The sequence below is a fragment of the Phaethon aethereus genome, assembly GCF_964289735.1.
Source record: "Phaethon aethereus genome assembly, chromosome: 18".
Taxonomy (NCBI): domain Eukaryota; kingdom Metazoa; phylum Chordata; class Aves; order Phaethontiformes; family Phaethontidae; genus Phaethon; species Phaethon aethereus.
In genome coordinates, this window is record NC_138594.1 from 12,941,142 (window position 1) to 12,957,636 (window position 16,495).

A 16,495-nucleotide genomic window follows, 5' to 3' on the forward strand; every position below is an offset into this window, starting at 1 on the left:
GTGACTCCTAAACACACGCAAGCACGCGGATGGAGGGACGGACGGACACTCGCTGATGCTCACCCGCCCGCTCGGCAGCGGAGGGGCACGCGCGGTCCCCACGCAGACCCCCAGCGCAGCCCCTGCCGCGTCCCTGCTGCCATGTGCCCTCCAAACCCTCATCCCGGGAAGGGGCTGTTCCAAAGCCCCCCCACAGCCCATGAGCTGCCCCGTGGGACCCAAACCGCCCCCCACCCATGGGGCTCACACGAACCCACACACGAAGCACCCACCGAGGCACGGCCCCACGGCAGCGCCTCGTCCCCACGCGCTGGGAGCCGGTGCCGGGGACACCTCCGTGGGCACGGGGAGCCTTCAGCCCCGGCGGGGATGTCCCTGCAGCCCCAATTAACGGGGCCGGGGCCCCCCCCCCCGGAGCTGGAGGAGCTCGTAGGGAGCGGAGCTTTCGCACACACCTCAGCGGCTGGAAATGGCCCGGCGAAAGGAAATCACTGACCGGGCGCAGCCCGGCCCGCAGCCGTTAGCCAAATCCGAGCAGAGACTTTGCTCTCTGCCGCTCGGCTTCCACCGGGGCTTCGTCCAAGATCGCTCGGATGGGATTTCCTTCCCCCGTCACGCCTGGCTCTAAGGGGGTGGCAACCGATTTCGCCCCCTCGCAGGGGGAAGCGGGCAGGAGGAGGTGGAGGGGTGCAGCCCCGGCTCCCCACACAGCCCCCCCCCAAGTTTGAGCAAACAGGAGCGGCCACGAGCCACGGCCGCTCCTCCGTGGCCAGGAGCTCCCGGCTCCTCCATGCAAGCAAGGGGCTCCTCCGCTCGGGGCCGATCCTGCCGCCCGGTGCCCGCGGGCACCGTCCCAGCCGGGTCGCTTTGCCCATCCAGCAGCCCAGAGCCGCGTTTCGCGCCGCTCGAGCCGGGACGGAGGCCTGGCCGTGCTCCCGGCGCGGCCCTCGCTGCTGAGTCGGCTGTTTCAGGGACTTGTTTGGTTTGTTTTTAAAGACAGAGGTTGACAGGGCGCTGTCTGGGGGGAAAAAGCCCTTCTGAAGCGAGCAGTGACCCACGCTTCAAAAAAAAAGGCACTGATGGAAAACAGCGGCAGTCTCCGGGCTCGGTCAGGAAGCGGCTGTGCCACGCTCGGCCCCGGGGTCAGGAGCGGGCTCCGGAGCCAAAAGTCCCGTGCCGGGGGACCGGCGGGTTTGCAGGAGCAGCCGGAAGGCTTTGGCACCGGATCCATCTGACAGATGGACAGGCTGCACGTCGGGAGCGACGACCTCCCCGTCCATCTCCCCAGCAGCTCCTCGGCGGCGAGGCAGGGCGGGACGCAGCCCCGCCATCAGCCACCGCCCTCCCCTCGCCGCGCGAGCCTGGCGGGGCGCCGGTAGCGCCGACACGCGCGGCACGCCGGGCTGCGCGCGCTGCCGCGTTACCGTAGGGTCGCCCGCAGCGCCGCGAGGCCCCTGCGCGCCGGCGGAGCGATGCCCCGGCCTCGGCTGGTGCTTGCGGCTCTATTATTGTAGGGTTGCCGAGACGCGCGGGGCTGACGCTGGCGGAGTATTATTAGATTGAGGGGGTGGAGAGGGGCCGGGAAAAGCATCAGCCAAAGGATTTGATCCATCAAATTGAACGCCAGAAGAGCGCAGAAATCTGTGCGGTTCTTCCAGTGCCGCCCAGTAACAGCAACAGCTGGGTCGGATTTTGGATAGAAGCACGTTGGCACAGTCCCCCTTGATTAATATCCTGTATAATGACTAATTAATTCTAGAGGGGACATGTATTTGAATAGTTACTGTGCGGTAATGAAATGTCAAGTGAACATTAAAACACACTCAGCAAAGGTTTAACGACTCCCAACATCTGAGCCACACGTCCCGGCACCCCCACCCGCGCCAGCCGCAGCGCTGGGCTGCCGCTCAATATGTTTTTAAGTACCCCCCCCCTCGCCCCGGTAGTTCATCAGCCCCCGTTAACTATGTTATTGGATCTCAGTTAGCTCCTGATTGCAGAGGGCTCTGTTTTGACACACGTGGCCGGAGCCGTCGCCTCTCCGCTTGCCAGAAATGTTTTCCTTTGGTCAGGGGAATTCAGCGGGCACCGGCGGCCCTGTAAATCGCCGCCTCAATTGGCCCTGCCAGAACAATCAGCCGTTTAATAATTAATGCCCACGTATTAATTTGCCGCCTTCCTGCGGAGCGGGGAGGGGAGCAAGCGCACGAGCCTCAATCCGTGTCGCGGCACGCGGCGGGCTCCGGCGCGTCCCTCACCGGGAGCTCGGCCGCCGCCCGGCTCCGGTGGCACCCTCGGGTCCGTGAGCCCTCCGCCGGCCTCCTCCCCGTGGCTGCCTGGGCCCATGTAAGGTCCCAGCACGGAGACCGCCTCCACCGTCTCCCCGCCGCGCGCCTCCCGCCAGCCCCGATGTCCGTGCGGCTGCCGGGCGCTGCCTCCCTGCGCCCGGCGATCGCTGCCGCTGGCTCACGCCACCCGCCCCGTCCCCCTCAAAGCCAAACAAGGCACAAAGGCAGGAGCTTTTGCAGCACAAGCAGCACCGGCAAAGCCCACCCGGTGCTGCCCGGGCCCTGCTCGGCGCCGCCTCGCTGGCGCTGCCGGGGGCTTTGCCAGGAGTGACCCACACCGCCATGCGGCAAAGCCGACGGTGAAGCCGGCAAGGCTGGAGCCACAGGCACCAGGAGCTCACTGCCGGGCTCCCGCTCAGCCTGGCTGCCACCCCTCCGATGTTCATCAGCTCCCATTAATTATATTACTGAATGGCAATTAGCTCCCCAGGGGAGAGGGCTGTGCTTCACACCCGGGCTGGCACGGCGCGGATGCAGCCTGAGCAGCGGCGCAGGTCGGGGTGCCAGCAGGGGACTGGGGGTGAACCGCCCCGTTCGCTCCCAGGTCTGTGGTTTTGAGGCGGTCCTGGCTCCATATTTGGCACAATTTGGGGACAAAGTACAGGTATCATCTGGGTTCCTCAAAGGCTTGGCGGGGTGCCGCGTGCGCAGCGTACCGCGTTCCCTGTGCCCCCGGGGGACGCGCGCCCCGACACGTCCCAGCAAGGGTGGTGGTGGGTGAAACAGCCGCGGACCTGCCGCTGCTCGGTGAGCCCACGCAGGACGGCTCCTGCCAACCCGCCCCACGCGCGGAAGCGGATGGGGACGGGTAGAAGGCACCACGTGCTGGAAAACCGGCCCCAGGGCTGGCGGGGTGCCGGCGAGGGGCCGTGCCGTGCCCGAGAAACCCAGGGGAGTGCCGGGAGGCTCAGTCGTGCAAACCCCGTTTTGCTGGGGGGAGGCGCGGTGAGCACCGCGGCGGCAAAGCCAGCAAGTGTTGGAGACGTTAATTACACTTTCCCGGGCTCCGAGCTCCCGGCGAAGGGGATCTGGGCTCCTGGGAAGAGGCGGGGGATCCCTTCGTAGCTGCTGGGCTCCCGCACCAGCTGCGGGGGGATGCGGGGAGAGGAAAAAGGGCTGATTTAGTAGACAGAAGATGCATCTCTACGGATGGGAGCCTGTCCAGGGGTAATCTATGTGTAAAGTAATTTCCAAAGGCAGCAGGACTCGATGCAACCCTTAATAGGACAATCTCATGTGATAAATTACCAGACCCAACTAATCTGCATGTTAAATTTCTTGTACGAGAAATAAATATCCTCAATTCACCAGAGAAGCGCTTTCCTTCCGAGGATTTCATTAAAGACATCAAGCTGCCTGATTTGCATGTTATGATTCCTCATACGCGAAGAAGTCGGGCTCTGGAGAGCTCGCAGGAGAGCCCGGCACCGGCGAGATTATGCACGGGAAAACAGAGCCGGCCCTGGAGAGCGCAGCACCAGCGTGCCGGGGCACAGGAGCGGAGCGCGGGAGCAAGCCTCCGCCGCCCGCCCGCTGTCACCCTAGCCAAGGTCACAACGGGCATCGGAGGGGATGGGGTTTTGCCGTGGGGTCGCCAGGTGTGGGTGAAAGCCGGGGTCCCATGGGTGAGCCGTCCCCAGGCACCCCATCCCCGCAGCAGGCAGCGGGGGCAGCAAGTGGGTGAAGGCAGGCTGGTACCCCCCGGTCCCCAGGGATGCTCCCGAGGGAGGACAGCTCTGCATGCACATGGAGCCAAGGTGGTCCCCGATCCCCGCCACGCTCCCCAGGGATGCTCCCGAGGGAGGACGGGTCCATGTGCACACCCAGGGCCAGGCTGGTCCCCGATCCCTCTGTGGTCCCCGGTCCCCCCGCGCTCCCCAGGGATGCTCCCGAGGGGTCGGCTCCACCTGCACGCCCAGGCACTGCCTTGGCCCTCGCCGGCTCAGGGCTGGGGGCTGCCGAGCCCGTTCCCCACCTGCCCTTCGCCCCACGCCAACAAGTCGCTGCCGTGGTGGCAAGCTGGCGGTGAATCGCTGCGGGAAGGAAAGGGCGGTCGCCATGGAAACATGCTGCCAAACTGGGAGAGCTGCTCCCTTCCTTAAAACACAGAGTGAGCTCCTAAGACCAACCAACAGAGAAGGATGAACCGGAGCGGTCCGTGGAGAGCGCGGGGCTGAGGGGGTGGGAGCCCCGGCCCACAGCCCCCAGAAAAATGGCTAAAATGCACAAGGGCGAGAGCAGCCGTCGGGATGCCCGCCGCAGGAGAGGAGTGGCGAGGATGCCGAAATGCTCGGTGACACGCCAACCTGGCCCGGAACCTCGAGGTGATGCCACCAGGCTGGGCCGGCTCCCCGGGCACGGCCCCGCTGCAAAGCACGGTGCATCCTGTCACGGGCACGGCCAGCCCCGAGCTGGGGGGACTGGCTGCACCCCACAGCCCGCACCCACGCTGCCGATGCACCCACAGCCACCCCTGGCCCCTGCGCGGACAGGAGCATCCCTGAGCCTCCCCGGCCATCAGCACCGGCCCTCCCCTCCCCAAGGATTACTCCGTTTCTAAACTCGTTAACTTTTAATTACTACCTTCCCACTGCCTGAGCAGGCTGGCTTCATGCCACCGACATCTCTATTAAAATTCAATTTCTGCCCATCATAACTAATTTTGGTACGTCGCCTTCCTCACCGGCAGCCTTCAATTCCAGGCAAGACATCCAAACTCTCATCTCAACACGTTAAATCCCCGCGGAGACCCGGGGACAGGCAGCGCCCGCTGGGCAGAACGAAGCTGATGCTGGCAGGATGCGTCCTCGCTGCGGAGAGGATGGGTTAAAGCCAGGCAGCGATTTGCATAGAGGCTGTTTGCTTCATTAGCTGCGGCTGCGTTTGTTTGGGTTTTCCCCATGTGTTTGTTTATTTTCTCGCTTCCTTCCTTAATCCTTTCTGGCTGGATGCTGGAGCTGGAGGCGGGGGCCGGGGGCCCTGGGGAAAGGGAGTCACCTTGGCGCAGGGATGCGGGACTCCAGAGCTGCCGGGCAACCCAGAGCAGAGACACGTGCGCCGGCCCCTTTCCTACAGAAGGGTAAACTGAGGCACAGAGCAAACGCAGGAGCAGACCCAGGAAAGGAAGCCTGGAGTCCCTGTTCTGGGTTTGGAGGTGCCACTCGGGCGCCCCAACTCGCTCCGAGGGTGGGGCAGAGCCCAGGGTCGGGGTCCTGACACCTTTCTCCTGCCTGGGCCCTGGAGGAGCCCCTGGATGGGCTCTGCGTCCGCCCACTCTGCTGTCACCACTGTCCCCGCAATCCCAATTACGGGTTGACATTCTGCAGTGTTCCCGCTGCAGCCAGCGTGACCCCTGACAGGCGAGAGCTGTGGGAATCGCGGGGGCTCGGCAGGTCTTTGGGCTGCAACACCGGGGCGAAGGCACAAGGGACCCGTCCCACGGGGCACCTGGCACTGGTGCAAACACCCAGCACCGAGCCTGGGGCATCGGGGACATCGCAGAGCTGCAGCCACCATGGTTTGGCACGGGGCAACCCCCAGGGTCCCCAAGGATGGTGCTGCTCCAGCGCCCGGCATGGCACAGTGCCGGGGAGGGGACCCGGCACCTGGCACAGCACATGGTGCCAGGAGGGGACCCAGCACGGCACGCGGCCACCCCACCACATCGTCTGCGTTCCCGGCATCCCGGAGCAGCCCCGCGTTGCTACAGCAACACGAAGCCTTTGGATGCAACGCCTTTAAACGGGGAACGGCTTGTCTCGGGCTGAACTATTGATTAAAACAGAGAGGATGTCACACGCACACAGAAGAGACGGCGAGAGGCACCCGGCTTGATTTAACGGCGAGCTCCAAGCGGGCAGGGACGTGGGGCCGGCCGCTCTGCGGCTGGACTCGTCGGCGCACAGGGCTCGAAGCCCGAACCCGGGGGACCCCTCGTGCTGCCCTTTCCTGCTCCTCCCGCGGGTCGGGCCGCTCTCGGGGAGCCACGAGCCAGCCGTGCTCTGCAGCCCGGCGTTAATCCCACTCTGTGCAAACACCTCCTCCCCAATGTTGACCTGCTTAAATCCACCGTTTGCTCTCCAAACAGCAGCGGCGGCTCCCGGCACGCTAACGCGCCGCGCCGCGCCGCCCACCTCCCCGGGACGGCATCCCCTCGCAGGGGAACCGGCGATGCCCGCTGTGCCGCAGCGGCGGCTGGCAGGGCCCGGCGTGCCGGGTGGGATTCGTTCCGGGTGCTCGGCGGCCAACGCGACGGCGGCGGCAGGGGGGACTCACCGGTACTCCAGGGAGAACTTGGTCAGCTCCCGGCTGTTGTGCAGCCACTTGAACTCGAGGGGCCAGCTGCCCTCCGCCATGCACGTCAGGACCAGGCGGTTCCCCTCCAGGTGGACCTGGCTCCGCACCGGCTCCGTCTTAAAGTATGGGGAGACATCGTCTGCGGAGAGAGGGAGGAGGGGGGGTGAGAGCTGTGAGCTGCCCCACGCCAGCACCGGGAGCAACAACGCCCAGCCCCACAGCCTGCCGGCCCCACAGCCTGCCGGCCCCATAGCCTGCCGGCCCCACAGCCTGCCGGCCCCACAGCAGCGGGACGCTTCATCACGGGCGCAACCATAACCCAGCGGCACATGGGCAGGGGGATGCTGGTGGCCACCTCCCCATCCCCCCGTCCCAGCCAGGACCCCCAGACCCCTCCGCTGGCCATTTTCCCCGCCTTGAGCCATTTCACAAGCCTATCGACAAGAGCTTAGCCCAGCCAGGGTTTATCCAAGCTGCCTGCTTTGCTTTATTCCTGCCTTTGTAGCGTTTCAGAAGCACCGAGCTTTTAACTCGGGGGGTGAGGGGGGCGGAGGGGCTGGGAGCGGAGCGAGGCATAAACACTTATTCCTCTCCTGTTTTATTTGCTAAGTAAAACTATAAATCGAAACACACAGCTCCATTTTCTGCTTAACAAATGGAAGCCCTTTTACTTCAAAGACACATTCGTATTCCCCAGCAGCTTTCAAGTGCGCTTTCAATCACAGCTTTGGGTTTTTTCTTTGGGTAGAGCTTTGCTTTCTTGTGCGCGCGAGCTGAATTCCTGCCGCTGCTCTCCACGTCGCAAGCCAGCACCAAAGCAGTGCCGGCGGCCGTGGGCTCAGCCTGCTCAGGTGCCTCACCACCCTGGGGGGTGTCACGAGTTTGTAGGTGCTCAGAGGCACCCAGGCACTGGCTGTCCCTCTCCTCTCCTTGCCGGCAGCGCCCGGCTCCTGCACATCCTGGGTGCCTGCTTGCTGCGCCCACGTGGAAATGTCCCACTGATGTACGCCAGCTGCCCTGTCCTGCCTGTCCCCGAGGCGGGCACGGTGGTGCTAAGTGCCAGCCAGGCATTAGGCAGGGAAGGAGCAGCTGGCAGCTCCTTAATTTAATCCTCCTCTCTGACCTTCAGCAGCGCTGGCTGGTGCGGACAGCCCTCGCCCCAGCACCCCTGCCCCAGGTCCGGGCTGGATCCGGGCATCGGCGCACCCCTGAAAGCAGGCGTGGGGCAGCGGGGCCGCACCCCACGGCAGCCCAGCTCCCGCTCCCCAGCAAGCCCCGGACGCCGCAGGGGCGGGGGGGTGCCCATGGGCACCACGGCAGCTCGGTGCCCCGGCCGGGGGGTTTGGCACTGACGGCAACTGCCTGCGAGCCCGGCCCGTGGCTGCGCGGTTCCCCGGCCCGGAGAGCTCGCGGCAGCCCTCCGAGGGCTGCGGCTTTTGGGATGCCCAAGGAGCCAGGCACGCGAACGCCGCGGGGCTGACCGAGCCGGGCTCGCCGGGGGCGCGCGCATGTGCCCCCACCACGGTGTGGCACGAGCCTGACCTGCAACTCGGGGGCTTCGCCCACGCCAGGCTGGAGATCTGTGGGATTACCGCAGCGCCCAGCTGGGGCCGTGGCACAGCCAGACGCCGGCTCCGGGGCCAAACACCTCATGCACGAAAACCAGTAAATGAGCCATGGACCAGACCGGGGGTCTGGCTGGGCTAGATGCAGCCAACGCATCGCTGCAGCGATGACCCACAGCAAACCGGCGGCGGTCACGCACGCGCCGGCTGCACCGGAGAGCCAGACCACAGGGCTGTGCTGCCAGGGCCTGGCCGAGCACACCGGGACCGAGACCTGGCATATTCGGTGCATCCCCCACACTGAGCCCCGTGTCTGGGAGGCGTTTGGGAGGCAGGGTGCTCCCGGCGCACCTTCCCGGGGCCCGCGCGCTGTTTGCATACACCCTAATTTGATTTTAAGCAGCTAAGGCTCATCTTGCTTTGAAGCGCCCGAGCCATCTGTTCCGCATTAAAGGGTGAAAAACGGCGCAGAGGAGGAGGCGGCTCCTAATTCCACTATTGATCGCGCGATCGTTATCGGCCCACGAAGGTCACGGCAGCCACCTCGGACCAAGCGGCCCCCCTGTCCTCCCCACCCCGGCTCCTCCGCGCCCCTGGGAAAGCCGAAACCACCCCACGGCAGGGGACAGCGGGGCTGGGGGTCCCGGGTGCACCGGGCATCCCTTGCGGGGGGCGAAGGCGGCACCGCGCTCTGGCCGCGCTGCCCCGGGGCGGCTGTGCCGGAGCGGCTCCGGCTGCACGTAGCCGCAGCCACATGTGGAATCCTCGTCATCCTCCCGGGCGGCCGGTTCTGGCACGGGCGGCCGCCCGGGCGCCCCGCGCCCCGCCAGGGACCCCGGCCCAGCGCCGGGGCTGAGGGTGGCACGGGGAGAGGAGGAACCCAGGGAGGGGAACTCGGCTGGTTTAGTGCCAACATCTCCGGAGAGGCCTCCAGGAATGAGACCGGCTGTTCCCGGCGTTCACCTGCCCACTGGCTCCCCGGCGGCTGCCCGCACCGGCTCTCGCCGCAGCGCGGAAGGAAGAAGGGTGGGGGTCCTGACGCTGAGCAGTGCTGTACCCCCTCGCACCCCAGCCCCTCCGGCAGCTCTCCCTGCCTCGGTCTCCCTCCGCTCCCCGGCACGCCGGCAGCACGCGGCATCTCAGCTCGGCTCCCGGCAGGCCCGGGGCAGCTCCCCTCTCCCACCATGGCACCGCCAAATCCGGGGTGCACGGGGTGCCCACCACCTCACCGCCCTGCCGCAGAGCCGGCACGGACAGCGGCTGCGATTCCCCTGGTCCTGGACGCAGCGGGAGGTTTCCCGGTGCGTGACAGCCACGTCCCCCCCAAACGAAGGGTCATTACTGCTAATTCTGCCTCTCCCCCATCTGTTGTGACTGTTTACACTCCACTTGCTAATTAGAGACTAATTAGTTGGTGCAGAAATTCATCACTTTCCAAACACAGGCGGCAGTGAGAGGCGTCCCCGGGAACATCTGCACATTTGCCGGCGGCACGGGCCGGCGCTGAGCTCCCGGGGCTGCCGGCCGGGTGCCGTGCCGTGCCATGCCACGCCAGCTACACCAGCCCAGCGCCGTCCCCTCCGCACAGAGGAGTGCCACCAAACCGTGCTGTCCCCATCCTGCCCGCACCGGCCCCCGCAGCACCAGTGACGCTGGGTCTGAGCCACTCCAGCCGAGCTGCCGGCGGTGATGGACGGGATAAACGGGATGCCGCGCGCCGGCAACGGAAAGGGGTACCGGAATGGGGGTGACCCCGGCTCTCTCCCTCCACCACCGATGACATTTTAATGCCAGGGCCTCGCAAGGCACTAATCCTGCCTAATGGGATCAAAATCTTTGCCCCTGCACTTTATTTACATAAGGGGGGCCGGGAGCTGGGTCCAAGCCCGGTGCATTAGTGCCGGGGGGGCGCGGATGTAGGGCAGGGCGCCCCGGTCTCGCCGAAAGAGCAGTAATGGATCCTAATTCCCGGGCGTAATGGGCGAGCTGGGAACTAAGCCCCCCTCTCCTTAGTTTCAAATCCCTCTTGACGGGAAGGGACGGGGAAATCCCGGAATGCCTGCCAAGGCAGGGCTCTGCCGGGCAGCTGCTGGGGGGGAAGGAGGGTGCGACCCCCCGGCGCTTGGTGAACCCCGGCGAGCAGGGATGAGATGGGAATGGGGGCACGGGGTCCCCACGGCTCTGCCCCGCTGCTGCCTGCCCCCAGCCACCCGCAAAGGACCGGCAGCTCGCGGGACACCGGGGTCCTCCCCTCTTCGCCGTGGCTGCCTCGCGTGGCCCCCCGCCTCGTGCGGGTTCAGCCCTCATTCAGCACGGGGTCAGCACCCCGCTGCCCCTCGGGCCAGGGGGTGACCCCCAGCCTCTCCCCTCCCCATCTTGCTCATGGGAAGCCGATGAGGCCGGCACCCCTTCCTGCTAACAGAACTGAATCGGGGGGAGAAACAGCCGGATGCGCCGGGCAGCCTCAAGCGAGCCGGTGCCCACCAGCACTGGTGGGATGCCCTGAATCCAGCCCGCCTGCCCCTGGGGGCTCCAAGCACCCAACAGAGCCCAGCCAACGCCGGGTACCAGCACCCAGCGCCGTGCCCATCACCTCGCCCATCGCCTCAGCCCTCCTGCACCAACACCCGACTCGGAGCGAATAGCACCATCGCCTCCCGCCCTTCCCACCGGCCCCTCTTCGGTCCGGCCAGGGTGCCGCCGGCGCGAAGGTGCAGCCCTGGGGGGGGGGACGGCTCCGCTGCCTGCACCCCACCTCGACCCCCCATGAGCCGTGTCCCCGGTCCCCCAGGTGTCACAGGGCTCCCCCACCCCTCCTGGGGCACCACTGCCCAGAAGGCAGGATGGCAGCCCCCCCCCCCCCCCGGAGCGCTGGCACTGCCACCAAGCAGCCCCACGCTCCCGCTCCAGCCCCCCACGTCCCCCCCAGCATGGGGAGATGGAGCTAAATCTCTTCTGCATCAGACTATCGCTGGCGCTCCACAGCACGAGGAGATTAAAAAACAATAAAGAGAAAGCGAAACCCTCCGCTATAATTACCAGCCTTTAGCCGCCAGCGGAGGCAGGGAGGGAGGGAGGGAAGGAAAAAGGGGGAAAAAGAAACAGAGAAGAAGAAATCCACTAAAATTTTAATAGGAACCACTGCATTTAATTTAATGACACATTTTTTCAATTACCAGAATAATTGTTTTATTCATAAAACGAGTTTCAATAAAGAGGGTAATTTTCCTTTGTTTTTATTATTCATTTGTGTAACATATTCGCGGCGCAGTTCCCCAGCACCGCAGCAGCCGCTCTGCATCCGAGGGCTGGGGGGAGGCGGGGGGCCTGCACCGCCGTGGCAGGGAAGGGGTTAACATGGCCAGGGCGCCCCATGGCCCCCAGACACAGCACCCATGGGGGACCGCAACGTCCCCGAGGACCCCAATGGGGTCACAGCCCTGGCTGAGTGCAGTGGGAGATCGCCCCGGGGGACCCATCCTGGCCAAGGCACGCCGACCCCGGCAACAAACTGCATCCCCTCCGTGGCCACCCCGGCTGGGTGGCCCCGTGCCCAGGGACCTGGCCGGCGACAGGCGAAGCCCCGGGGCCATGCTGCCGCCCGAGCAGTCGTCCCTTGGCTAAGTTACATTTTCTGCTTGTTGGATGACAGCCTGCGGTTGGGAGGCATCAATTTTTCAGCGGCTGTTGGTAAAGTCACCGGGCTGATTAAATGGCAGCTGTCCCCGCGGGCACCACGGGCACGGCCCTGCCGCGGGGACGGGAGCCGCTGCAAGGCCCCGGCACAGCCCCGGTGTCCCCGCCGCGGTCCCCTCCCGCGGCGGCGGCGGCAGGGGCCACGCAGGGCGGGTGGCCGGCAGGTGCTGGGGGATTAGCAGCGCGCTCCACCGCTGCCGGAGCCATTAGTATTCCTCAGACGAGGCTTCATCCCCTTAATGAAAAGCAAACACAGACTTGAAATGCCGAATGCTCCCGGCACCTGGGGAGTCGCGGAGCACAACGTGCTGCCAAGCGGGGACTCAGGCGCCCGGGGGGACCCAGGTGTCCGGGGGGACCCAGGTGTCCCGGGGGTGCCAAGGACGAAGCCAAGCACGGGGTCGAGATGTCGTGGGCATCCTCGCCGAGCACCGCTCACCCTCCTCCCAACACCTGAGCAGGCACGAAGCAACCCGAGACAGCCCCCTCAAACTCGTCACACGTGTGGCCCCCGCTTGCCAGCACCCATCTGCTCTGCTGGCAGCCCCCAGCCACGCCAGCCCCATCCGGCACGTCAGGGCCAGCGCTGGAGCCATTCCCCGGTGCCTGCACCGCAGCCCGGCAGAACACGTCCCCTTCAATTCATCATCTCTCCCGCAGTGACTCGAATCCGGCTTCAAATTTAGGGAAGGGGTGGCAGGGAAAGCACCAAAGCCAGCCGCACGGCGATGGAGAAGCACCGGCAGGAGCAGGGATCGCAGCACCCAGGCAGCACCGCTGACCTGCGGGGACATCGGAGCCCCGAGCGTGGCCGTGCCATGACACCCCGCCGGCACGGGGCTCTCAGCAGAGCCCGGCTTTCATCTCACCGCCGGCAAATGCAGGTTCGCCAGCGAAACCCACCAGCTAAAGGGTGCCGAGGCGCCATGCCAAAGTGCCTTCTCTCCTCTCTAATCCGCCTGGCTCACGCGAATGCCGTCGGCGAAGCGTGGCCCCGCGGCAGGGGCCGTGCGTGGCGACAGGCGGGCACGGCGCAGCACCGCGTTCGGCTCGGCTCGCTCGAGCAGGGGACGGGAGGCAGCGCTGCCACGCTGGGTGCGATGGGGAAAGACCCCCTTCACGCGGCACCAGCCCCGCTCTGCCCGGGCCCCCAGCCCCACGCCCAGGGAGGGGTCCCTCCGCACTCGCCGAAGCGGCACGGCTACGAGCCACAGAGCAGGGACCCGGCTGAGGGTTGAGGGACTCCCCGCTGGCAACAGGACCGGGTGGTCCCAGGGGCACGAGCGTCCCCACCTCCCTCAGCGCCGTGGGGAAGGCGGCAGCTGGGGGGGGCTCACACGGGGCCGGCAGCGGGGCAGGACGGATCCGCCCCCCCAGCCCATCGCCCACCAAAGCCAATATCCATCCCAGCTTCGGCCTTCGGTCCTGAGCCCAGTGGAAAGGGCTGGCCCAGGAGCACAGGGTCAGCCGTCGGGGACACCCCAGCCGCCCCTTGCTCACCCCAGCTGGTGGCCATGGGGTGCCACGGGGCTGCCCTGGTCCCCACTGGCACGTGGAGCAGTGCCAAAGGTGCCCGGCACAATCCTGCCCACCTCAGCCCCACAGATCAGCCAGGCCACTCCATGCACCCCCCCCCGGCATGTCTCAATGGGTTTTTTTTTTTCTTTTTACTAAGAAAAAGACTTAAAATTGCAGATGTGTCCGTTAATTCTTGCAACTTACTTTGTTCCCTTCCTCCCCTGCTTCTCCCCTCCCTCCCTCCCCGCACTGAGACCAAGAGCTTTAAAACTCTCCTTATGGCTATTAATTAAAAGCAACCTCTCCACTATCGGGAGTCTACTTGCCATAAATTAATAGCGGCCGCCTTAATCAAACCTTATCTCCTCTCCGAGCGCCAGGCGCGCGGTGCTGGCGTTGGTATCCCAACCCGCCCGGCCGTGAAATGCAATTTCCAATGCTCCGGTGGACTCGGCAGCTCTGCTCCGTCTCCTCCTCCGCGCCCGCACCTCTACCTGTGCCGGCCCGGCAGCACCGCCCGGGCCGAGCGGAGGGAGAGGGCCCGGCACGCTGGGGGTGCAGGTGGCTCCCAAAAGACACGCTCCGTGTCTCAGCCACTTACCGTCTCTACCCGCAGCCCCCGCCGACGGCGCTCACCCTCCTGCACTATTCAGAGGGCGCAGCCCGAGCCAAGGGGTTCGGTGCCCGCCGGTGGCACAAGGCTGCGAGAGCAACCGTGGGAAATCCTCCTGCCGGGGCTGGGGCGTGGGACGGCAGCACGGCGACAGCACAGCTTCTGGGAGGGTCAGCCAAGAGTCATGCTCTTGGACCTGCAGGCTCCTGCTGCGCCGGCTGCCGCGGCACGCTGGAGAGCACCGTCCCCGTGGTCCCCGCAGCACGGTCCCCCAGCCTGGCCCACCAGGTTTCCCTCCTCCCCATCCACACGGCGCCTTCCCCCCGCACACCCCTTCCCCAGAGCGGGCGCAACCCCGGGCCGACGCTGAGGACGCGCACACGCGCCCCGGGCAACGCCAGCCCGGGGCAGCCCCTGCCCCACGCACGTCACCGTCCGTCCCGGCCGCAGCCGCGATCCGTCCCGGGGAGCCCGGCCCCAGCCCTCCCCTCCAGCCCCGTCCGAGCTGCAGCAGCTCCCCCGTCCCGTGGGGCTCCCAGGCAGCCAACGCGAGCTGGGACGGGGGGACCCGAAAACGGTGCCCTGCGGCTGCTGCGTCTCCACGCCGGGGCTCATGACAGCCCTCTCCGGGGCCGCTCGGAAAACCCTGCCTGGCTGTGATATTCCTGCTTGGCGGGGGCGGCCCTGCCTCCCCGACGGTCTGAGGCGGGCGTGGGGGGCTTCGGCTCGGCCCCTCCCGCAGCACCAGCATGCAAGCCAAGCCCCGAGCGGCGGGGGGATGACGGGGGCTGCAGCTGGAAGCCATGCCGAAAAGGAGCTGCTTCTCGTAAAGCGATGGCAGAGGGAGCTAAGAGGGTTTTTAACCAAGGCAGAACAGCCCGGAGAGCCTCCCTCGCTCAGCCCCGGTCACGCCAAGATCACAGGAATAAAACCGTCGTCGTTGCACCTCAGAGGGGCCGCGGCCCCGAGCCGTCGGCAGGCTGGAGCAGGGCGGCACTGCCCGCGTTCGGAGGACGCAGGAGCCTCTTGCAGCGGCTGCATCCCTCCAGCAGCAAAGCCCGGAGCTGCGCCAGGCGCCGTGCCCGTCCTGCCCACGGCCGGGCACCGGTGCAGCCCTTGGGGGAAGAGCTGGATGAGCATCCTTGGAGCAGGATGGTGCAGCCGAGGGGCTCCCGGGCTGCACAGGCACGCGGTGCCCTCCAGCCGCCGGCTGCCAGCACGCACCCTGCACCGACCTTGCTGCCCAAACGCATCCGTCTTTGCTCGGCTGCCTCACGCTGAGCCCGTCGGACTGCTCCCAGCGCCGGGACCTGCTGCTCTACCTTGGCCAAGGGGCACGGGCAGCGGGGGGCTGGCAGCCAAGGGCACGCTGCCCCTTGGGCTCGGGCCACGGCTCCTGCACACCCGGAAAGACACGGGTGGAGCCGGGCACCTTTTCATCTCCATCCGACCCTCCGCGTGCTTGCGTGATCGCGTTAGCAATTTCCTCACGTAGGAAAGGGTTTTCGCGGCGGTGGGGGAGCCCTCGAGAGACGGGGCCAACCCTGGCGAGCGTGCGAGCGCGTGTGCACGTCACCCGCGCGGCAAGAGGCGTCCAGCGAAGGAGGGGAGCCGGACCCGGCGCTGCCGCCCCAGCCAGGAGCTGGGCCGGACCCGGCAGAGCACGCGGCTCCGGCGCCGCTGCCCCGCGCCTCCCTCAGAGGAGATTTGGGGTCCCTTACATGCCGTAAGCCGATTGCAGAGGTGCGTTAACTGGATTAGGCGGGAGGCTGAGGGAGACGCAGACCTGGAGGAGCTGCTCAGCAGAGCACGGCTCCTGCCTGCGTGACGCTGGCGGGATTTGCAGAACCGGCTTTTAAAACTGATTTTCTTCCCTTACGCCTTTGGAAAGGTGAAGCCGCGAGAGGAGTGGGGGGGCTCTGCTGCCTCCTCGCCCCGTGCAAAAATCCTGCAGGGCCCCGGCAGCGGGGTCACGTCCCCGCATGGGTCCCCAGAGCCACCCCTCGGCTCCGGCACAGAGACGGGCTGGGTGACGCCGCCGCGCCTCGGGCAGCGCCAGCCCGGCGGGGCACCCGCAGCGCCCGGGGAGCAGCACGGTGACCCCGAGTCCCCGCACGGCCCCATCAGCACCCACCCACCCGCAGCGATAATCCCCGCCGGCAGCAGGCACCAGCTCGGGGCTCTCCGTGACAGCCCTGCAGTTAACGCAAGCTGACCGCTGCGGGTCACGGCCGGGGGGGCCATGGCCTCCGCACCCCCCTCCCCGGCTGCACCCAGCCGAGGGGAGCTACCCAAATCCCCCTGCACAGCCCCAGCCCGCGGCAAAGGGGACGCCGATGGGGACCGCAGCCTCCAGGGATGCAGGCAGTGTCCCAGCCAGTGATGTCCCCCCCTCCTCACGCGGTCCCCAGCACGGCACCGGTGTCACCCGCGAACTGCACGGCAGTAATGCCGGTGTC

The 16,495-nt window shown here is 66.5% G+C and overlaps 1 protein-coding gene across 1 annotated transcript in view; it reads right to left on the bottom strand.

Annotated features, from left to right (window-relative positions):
* Positions 1-16,495, bottom strand: part of SDK2 (sidekick cell adhesion molecule 2) — a gene marked incomplete at its 5' end in the record, with an annotated part of 33,821 nt that overhangs the window by 14,456 nt on the left and 2,870 nt on the right. Inside the window, one exon of the mRNA XM_082008103.1 lies at positions 6,624-6,783. Within this exon, the coding sequence (XP_081864229.1) occupies positions 6,624-6,783 (160 nt within the window). The remainder of the gene's footprint in view (positions 1-6,623; positions 6,784-16,495) is intronic.